This window comes from Tachypleus tridentatus, chromosome 7 (genome assembly GCF_004210375.1).
Source record: "Tachypleus tridentatus isolate NWPU-2018 chromosome 7, ASM421037v1, whole genome shotgun sequence".
NCBI lineage: Eukaryota > Metazoa > Arthropoda > Merostomata > Xiphosura > Limulidae > Tachypleus > Tachypleus tridentatus.
The window spans coordinates 62,906,314-62,916,107 of NC_134831.1; the positions used below are offsets into that span (position 1 = coordinate 62,906,314).

The 9,794-nt window shown below is 33.5% G+C and overlaps 1 protein-coding gene across 3 annotated transcripts in view; it reads right to left on the minus strand.

Annotated features, from left to right (window-relative positions):
• The window catches only part of LOC143255817 (uncharacterized), a 43,760-nt gene extending 36,324 nt beyond the window's left edge, over positions 1-7,436 (minus strand). For 2 of the 3 annotated variants that reach the window (XM_076512087.1, XM_076512088.1), the window contains exon 1: positions 7,028-7,436. In XM_076512087.1, the coding sequence (XP_076368202.1) occupies positions 7,028-7,091 (64 nt within the window). In that variant the 5' untranslated portion in view covers positions 7,092-7,436. The remainder of the gene's footprint in view (positions 1-7,027) is intronic. The other variant, XM_076512090.1, reaches the window with a different exon arrangement.
• Positions 7,437-9,794: the final 2,358 nt, after the last annotated feature.

Genomic DNA, 9,794 nt, shown 5'->3' on the forward strand with positions numbered 1-9,794 from the left:
GTAAATATTATTCAAATAAATCAAGTAATACAACAGCTGGAGAACTACTAAAATTTTATGTTAATGGCAGATCTTAACATAATTCACGAATGGCAATCTTATGTTCAAACCTGCTGTAACAACAAATGTTTCAAGGAAAAAAGAGAAACTTCAAAAACATTGTTAAATTTGAGTTGTTGGGTGCAGCAGAAAAGGCATTATACAAAAACTACAGAAGGTGTACGCATTACTAACACCTTGAGTGTGTTCACATTAGCGTGAGAACACACTAAAATTACGGTCTGTTCGCTTTAGCGTTGGGTCTTGGGAAACATCTTTATTGCACTATTTCCTGTCGCGCAGCAGTTATAAAAACACTGGGAATAATATTACCAGATTCAACGACGGTTCACATATTATTTTGAGAACAGTATCAAGGTACGCACAGTAGTTATAATTTTAAAAACGTTCCAGTATTTTATTAAAGTTTAGGGTGCTAAAATGTTTTCTTTATTAGATGTCATTCGGTTAAAACCATTTCTTTTATAAATATTTCCTATTTCCACCGATGTCAATGTATTTCATTTAACGATAAACTGCTTATAGACAACATTAATTATAGTTTTCTGATTTTATGAATAAACTATATCCACCAACTCACATCCATCAAGAAAAACAAAGCCTGAAAATGACAGTAATAAGGTTTTGCATCAGAAAACAATATACATTGTCAACATACCAGCAAGAGTGGCTAAATAATCCTTACCTAGACTTACTGTTCTTCTATTTAGACTTGTTCTTATGTGACAGAATCGAAATAAGAAGTGTGCAAAGACTTCTACGACAAATTTAGGATGCAAGGTACAAAGAGGTTAGCAGTAATAAATAATCTTATACAAAAAATATATATACCCAAAGAAAAATGAAACGAAACCTGAGACACGCATGACCACCTGTGAAAACTCGTGAGTAGGCGTGGTTTCCTTCAGTCGAGGAAGAAAATAAATAAACAAATAACTTGAACATTAAAACAACATTTGTGTTTTGTATCTATAAACTTTCTACAAGTTTTTAACCAAGTGAAGGCTGAACTAATTGTTAGCCTTTTCACAATTTCATTTTTATTTCTTTTCATTATTTAGATTATTTTTAATAAGATCAGTATCAAGTGAAACATGTTAGATCCAGAGCACATCGAGTGTGTGTATTCTTATACGGTAGCAAGCAAAATATCTTAGATCCAGAGTATATTGAGAGCGTGTATTCTTACAACAAAGCCACATCGGGCTATCTGCTGCGTCTACCGTGGGAAATGAAACCTTTGATTTTAGCAGTGTAAATCCAAAGACATACCACTATCCCACAGAGGGACGAGCACATTGGAGTTCCTCGAACAATAGTTTTGACCACAAATGAAATTTTGAATCCATTTATCAGATCGAAATCTGGTAAGATATTTGTAATTAACAAATAAATATATATTTAAGGCAGATTTCACCTCCTCCACAAAGTGGTTAACCTTGAGGGTTTATATGACAAAAACCGATACCAATGGTAACCAAAGTACAGATAACCAGTTAAGTTGCTTCGTTCTTAAACACAAACAATGAAATAAACAATTAAATGCACATGTAGAGTAATAAGTAGAACTTTGGATAAAAATATTTTACATCTTTGTTTATTGTTAAACACAAGACTACACAATGAGTTATCTGTGCTTTGTTCACCAATAGTATGAAAACCCAGTTTTTAGTGTATAAGTCTTCAGTCTTAAAACTGAGACACTGGGGACGGTTATAAATTAAATAATCTTTTAAACTTTAATTAAATATTCAAGATCATTTTTGTACAATTCCATCACGTATTGTACCTATTACAAAATCAAATTTTTAAATACATAATAAATTAACTTCAACAAGGTTAAGATGAATGACTTGTTATTCTGGTTTGTTTAAATGTCTTCACTTGACTTGAATGAGACAAACGCAATCTCCTTCATTGTAACTACTAGAATAGCACTTAATATCTTAATATTTTGTTAATCGGTCATACAAATTTGTTAAATGAAAGAATCATGTATTTTCGTTTTGTTTTTTTCAACATTTAATGCCAAAATATTATTATCTGAGCAATGTTTAACTGTCCTTTTCCCGGATATGCGTTTTGAATAACGCTATACATTATCTTTCAGAACTAAGGTTTTATAGTCAGTGCAGGTAACTATATCGGCAAATGTTAGATCCTTTACAGTACACATATTGTTTACCTAAATTTTCTAAGAATATCGGTATAAATAGAGAAATAAAAATACTTTGAGTGACTAAATTTAGCATTGATTCACCCACGTCGAATAATTTTTTGTAAGGTAATTTTTAAACAAATTTAAAATAATACTTGAAATATTATTATTTCTAGTGTCCACTAGTTATTTATGAGAGATTATATGAAATGTCTTTGCCGAACCTAAGAAAACGCTTGATGTTTTACGTTTACTATGAAACCCTTCGTAAATAGGATTAATTAATTTTCTAAAATCCATTCCAGTAGTAGATTGTATTTCCGGAATTTAAAAGTATTAAAATTTAGGAGATAGTTCGTTAGTAACAAAACTAACAAAATCAACAAAACTGGACGATAATTATGCATACGTAACTTTTCACCTGTCTTATAAATTGGAATGACTACTATTGTTTTTAGCTTGGTTGGATACATACTATCACTAAAACTTAAGCTAGTAGTGTGTTCTAATGGTTTCAACATAAAATGATGCACGGCTTCGGCGCAAGAGGGCGCGTTGGTCTTCAGAGTATTTCTAAAACATTGTTTCTATATTACTAACTGGCTGTAGAAGAAAAAAAATCTTTATTTACGGAAAACGTAGATATTACTATTTGATCTAGAGATAATTGTTTACAGAGTTTTACAACTGATGAAAAACTATTTTTGAATTTGTTATCTATTTATCTTCGATAATTAAGATTCCATTGTTTGCAATAATACATCCTGTTAACTACATCCTGTTTAGTCTCAGGTTCATGTTATACGTAAATCTGTTTACAGTTTGTATTACTCATCTTTGATCTTTCAGTAACGTACATATTTACACTTCTCTGTTTCTAATTATGGTGAAATCAATAGTGTATAAGGTAAGAATTATTTAGGAATGCTTATTCATGAGTTATTAACAACTTCGTACTTATATTTTCGTATTTCGTGGTTAGCTGTACTTAATACTGATGGTATTACGAATTGTTTAGACTCAACATAATTATTATTAATTCGTAATAGTTTAAATTAATGATAAGTCATATATATATATTAATAATTAATTGGTGGTTGCGGTTCTAAATCTTGTTTTCTTTTAATAGATAGGACCACAACAAGACAGAGAGTTTCCATTAGACAGACTAATACGTGAAAATTAACCAAATTTATTCGTTAAACTTAGGTATCACTAGAGTTTACAGTTGACTTATTTATATTCATATTAACATAATCAATCAAAATACGGTTGTCAGTATTAACTGATAAAGAAAGCAAATGATTAGCTAAACTACTTAAGAATAATGTGGCATCGTTATCAGGAGAACAACGGATACATAATAATGTGCATCGTTATCAGGAGAACAACGGATACATAATAATGTGACATCGTTATCAGAAGTACAACGGATACATAATAATGTGACATCGTTATCAGAAGAACAACGTATACATAATAATGTGGCATCGTTATCAGAAGAACAACGGATAAATGTTAAAAACATTTATTACTTTACTGTAATTATTGCAGAATTACATTCTCCAATTTCATCAATATTTTACAAATATCAGGTTATGTTTTTGCAGTATATAAATTGAAATATCATCACAGTATAATTATTATACAATCAATAACCTGAATTTTAAATTATGAATTTGAATATTCCAACCACATTTCAGTAAACGCCATATTGTCATTTGCTATAATAACACCAATATTATCAAAAAATAGCTTTGAGCTACGAGTATCTACATGGAATAGGTTAAGATCATTGGTGTTAAATATAATTTCACAATCATTCAGCTCATCGGTAATAGGTTATTTAATGCTATTAATATTTTAAAGTAAATCTAATAATTCAGCCATTTAATTGCTGTATATAATTCCAGATTAATTAACACATAAGTGACAAAACAAGAATTAAACTAGTCCAGTCAGATCAGGTAAAATTCTTATTTGAATAATCTAATTTTGAATCATCAGTGGTAATTATGCAGGCTTACAATACTAGAAACCGAGTTTTCTACCAGTGATGGGCAAAGCACAAGTACTCATCACACTTGAAGAAGAACAACCAACCAACCTGATGACCCACGTGAAAGTGTGTTTATTTAATGCAACATTTTTCGTTTCGTGCTACAGTTTTTATTATATTTTTCAACGACGAATACAGGGGGGGGGGGTTCAAACCTCCCCCTTAACAGACAAGTAAGTGTATAGACTGTTATTTAGTTTGTTAAATTATAAAGTAATAATTGTCCTATATCATTAATGAAAATTGTAGCCATATAGCCAGTTATTAACATTATTTTAAAAATAATAATTATATATTTGTTGATTAACTCGGTAAGAAATTATATACATTTTTATAAGGTTAAATTAATGTTATGGTTCATTAGTTGTATGTCAACCGTTTCCAAAATCTTGTTTCCGACTTTGTATGAAGAGAGGTGACTAAAACATACTTTGCTACTCCGTAGAAAAAGGTGTGTGTATTTAGTGGTTAGGTAGTTTCAATGTCAGGACCTGTCACACACTTAAGATACGGCCCGGCATGGCCAAGCGTGTTAAGGCGTGCGACTCGTAATCTGAGGGTCGCGGGTTCGCATCCCCGTCGCGCTAAACATGCTCGCCCTTTCAGCCATGGGGGCGTTATAATGTGCGGTCAATCCCACTATTCGTTGGTAAAAGAGTAGCCCAAGGGTTGGCGGTGGGTGGTGATGACTAGCTGCTTTCCCTCTAGTCTTACACTGCTAAATTAGGAACGACTAGTGCAGATAGCCTTCGAGTAGCTTTGTGCGAAATTCAAAAACAAAGAAACACTTAAGATACCCTTTCATCCAAGTTTCCGTGTTTTGTGCCGAGGTAAATCACAAAATGATGGTTTATTTTTGTTGTAAGGTGAAACTCTAAGAGCAGTAATGATTTCTGTGTTGTTAAAATGAACTTTTATAAGTGTTGTAAAAACTACAATAGATGCAGACATTAAGCAACTAATTCTCGAAGTCAGGTACGGTTCTCTTTATAACTTCATTTATTTATTTTTTGTAACTAGTGTTTGGCGGGCCTCTCGGAATTTTTACAGGGCCTCCAGTTTGAGAACTCAGATTAAGTGAAAATAGGCTACTGTATATGAAACCTCAATTCTGGCATTTTAACAGCTACATAACTGAACGACCTGCTTGTTCCGATAATAAATTACTTTGTATGTCAAAGGTCAAGGCCAGCGGTATGTTTCTGAGAGTATGTTGTTTAACATTTCATATACGTGGTATCTATATATAGTAAAATGAAAACTCCCTGTCGTGAAGTTAATAAGATATTGAAATAAACGTGTTTCTATGAATATACATTGTTGTAAAAGCGCTTCTATTTTTATGGGTGAAGTAAACAGCATTTGAACCTAGTTTTTCACTTAGCGTTTCGTTTAGAGCCTGCATGTAGCGATCAGTCATCTATGTAATTAAAGTAGTAATTTCTTTGGCTGCAAAAATCATTTTGGGTGTAAGGAAGTGCGGATGACGTCACCATAAGGATAATAGAGGAGTTGGCATAGATAGTACTTTGAGAATGGATCTGTCCATCTCAAACAGCAGTGGTTGTGTGTAAAAATTGTGTGTGTATGTGCATTTCTTCATTTTTTTATAGATACTTAGAGTACCCGTTGAGTAGGAACCTTGGAGCAGTATCACAGGGTTTTAATACTTGCTCTCTTTACCTATGTTTTGAAAGTGTTCCTAGACCTAGTGTTTCTTACGAGAAAAGTCGACTGGTTTGTCATTTTTGATCAGGCCTTTCGGCTCAGTGTCTTTTGAGCTAAGAGGTGTTTGGTGGGTATCGTGTTGTAGAACACGTTTAATTTCACAGTCACTGAGATGCCCCGCATGACCATCATATTCGGTTAGTACTCTACCTAACTATACCCTTTATGTGAGTAGTCTAAACAGGTAACTTAAGTAGGGTAACAGAATTATCCTGATTGGCGGTATTTTGTACTTCCCTCTAACTTAGCTTCCGATTGGAGGAGAGTCGGTTTGAAGCAATGTTTAAGACCGAACTTGATATGAAAGTACCTTTTTCACACAACACATGTGTGTATAGAAATATATTTCTTTCAATGTATTATTAAATGTTAATTATTTTAAATACACAACACCTGCCTTCACATTTCAAAACTTTGTAAATTTACATACAAAATACCAGAGCCCCCCTAAAAATGTTTCATTATATTAAAATGTTCACGAAACGCAAGATTTAAAGAATCAAAATAAAACATTTGATAATAGCTTGACTTCACTAATAATGTTGTGTAGCAGTTAGAACAGAATTGGCAGACGAAAAACGTATGCAAAACGTACAAAACAAGTAGGCTTAAGTGAAGCAACTATTAACCCGGAAAAGCTTCGCTCCTTATAAAATAATGATAAATAAATATTGAAATTGGAACACAGCTGCGTTTGAAGCAACGTAGTAAATCGTGAAAAGCTTTTCGCATTAATTATCAGAAATTTTTACGTATTATAAATAACTGAGATGGGGGTCTTCATAAACGCCATCTGATCGGAATATTAACAGTATAGTAACAACTATCTAAGCCATTTTTATTACTTTAACTACTGCTATAGTATTAAAAATCTAAGAAGTAAAGAGAACAGTTCATTAAGGATATCAAACATACAACTCCAGCTTGAACTACCTGAACTTCTAATGATGTTTGAAAAACCTTCACTATGCTAGTGAATATGGGCGCATCAAACAAGAAATATATAAACGATACCCTCTTACTTTTAGTCTTAGATTGACTTGATGTTCGTCTGTCAGACCAGGAATATTGTCGGACGTCTCTCATGGTGGTAATATACTAAGTTCATCTGCTTCCTCCTGACTTTCAGTGTTCGATATGTTTATCTGTTTACAGTCTTTAATACATGGTTCGTGCAGAAATACTTCACTCTGTACCGCACTAGTTATGATCCATCTGAAACCTGTAATATATTTCGATTTAAATAAAGTAGATATGTAATTCTAAAACGTAATACAAATGTGACAGGAAGTCAGCATAGTGGTTTCAAGTACTGATTCTAATAAACCGTTACGGCTGCACTTCTCATTAAATAATGATACGATTGCCCTCACTACAACCAGTCATCACGGAGTAATAAAAGTGATGTGAAGCTCGACGCTGTGTCAGTGGTGTCTGTGTGATTCCCAGGAAGCAGTGAGATGGCGCTGATGGCAAATAATGAACATTCGTTTGACAGAGACAGGATAACTGTCACAGAACATCATGTCAAGAAGTAAGCTGTCATATCTGAAAGACAGATACACTTTCTTGTACACTGAGATATCTTTCCGTTCTGGTAAACAGTCTCAAATATGTGCATCACATTCAGAGTGCTTGATATTACTCAAAAACACTTATCATAAAGTTTTAAAAAAGATCTTTAACCGCGTATTTTAAAACAAAATATGAAGTGAAGCTATTTGTTAATTTCAGTATTTTACTGAAATGTACTAAAAGCTTCAGGGTACCAATATATATATATATATATTACGCAATCTAGTTTTCAATTTTCTCTTCAGTAAAAGATAAGATAGAAAAAGAGCCAGACTTACTCACTAAAAATCGCTAAAATTCAGAGTTGGATTCTCCGCAGTGCACAGATAACATGCTGTGTAGCTTTGTGTTAAAACAAAAAAATTGCCTGGATATATAAAAGATTTCCAAAATATTGCTTTGCGAAAATATAATATTTCCGCATGAAATAAAAAGAAACGGAGACATGTGTCTGTTTACAAATGTTTTTGAAACAATTCCCATATATACTTTGCTGTGGTATACCTTAAAATTGTGATAATGTTACAGAAAATTTCTGTTTATATGTATATACTACGTAATTATAGAATTGTACTTACTTACTGAACTTAGTCACTTGTGCTATAGCTTAATCAGTTGCAAGAAAGTAGAATAAATCAGCCACGTGAATTTAGCTTGCTGTAATACCATATATAGCTTTCTGCCTTTCCAATACGACTACTTAAAAAGTTCCAAGCTTACTATATGAAATATAGTTTAACTTCTGTTGCTGATTAGCTGGTAAGTTGCACAAATGACTGATATATGATATTTTAGAGTACTTATTCTTTGATATATCGTAGAAATGATAAGAATGGGCATGCCATTGAGTGGTATTTTCTGTTGTTAGAATTAGAATATCTTAGTAATACTATAGTCATATGAAATTTTGTAATCATCTTGTAAAAATGGAACAAGGATAATGAAAGAGTGAACTTTTAACTGTGAATCTTTGTTTCGTTTATTTTTTATGTTAAAAAATATTAAAAATGTCTGTCGTTGGCTCTAATTTTGGTCTGTTGACCAGACGAAACACATTCGCCCCAGTAGCCATTACCGTCAACTTTTAGGCTACTCTTTACCAACGACTAGTGGGATTGACTGTTGCATTTTTTACGCATCCAAGTAAAGGGCCCGGCATGGCCAGGTGGGTTAAGTCGTACGAATCCCGGTCGCACCAAACATGCTCGCCCTTTCATCCGTGGGGGCGTTATAATGTGACGGTCAATCCCACTATTCGTTGGTAAAAGAGTAGCCCAAGAGTTGGCGGTGGGTGGTGATGACTAGCTGCCTTCCCTCTAGTCTTACACTGCTAAATTAGGGACGGCTAGTAGAGATAGCTCTCGAGTAGCTTTGTGCAAAATTCAAAAAAACAAACAAACAAACAAACATCCAAGTAGAGCATGTTTGAAGCTGGGATCCGATCCCGCGACTCACAGGCTGTAAGTCGAGCACCGTAAACATCACACATTATTATTAACCGATCATTAGAATCCCATCACACCACTGTAAACATTGTCTTCACAAAGAGGTAAGTCAGTAGTAAGTAATATAATAATTTCAGCTTTCTTATGTCTTCGCTGCCAAGAAATCTAATGAAACAAAATAAACACTCAGTTGGCTTATACCAGTTTCTACTTCCCAGTGGTACGACAAAATATCTGCGGATTTACAATGCTAGAAATCGAGTTTGTTCATCCTTGGTAGGCAGAGCCTAGATAGCCCCTTGTGTAACCTTGTGCTTAAATTCAAACAAACAGACATATCAATTTTCAAAAGCTTCTGACAATTTCCTCTTATTGCTCGAGTTTCGGCTTAAGTGGTATCGCAATAGATACTTTACACTATAAACATACTGATGATGCTCAGACGGTTTCATCCATAATCCACTTCATAACACGTGTACGTTTGTCCCTAATTTATTATCTAAACAAAGAGTTCGAAAGTTTTAATTTATCCCTCACGAAATATCTGTTTGGAGTTTGAGTAAGATGCCTTTACGCTCGAACTGATTGAATCGGAAAGCAGTGAAAGAGAGCCAGTTGGTCTGGTTCAACTTCCACCGATGTTCGAGGATCGGGTAGCATCAACCACGACCAGTTTTTCTCGAAATTATAAGAAAATGATCACTGTCCCGTGGGTCACTGTCAACCTTCCAAGAAAAGTGAAGAGAAGCAGTTAAAGAGTACAATACCA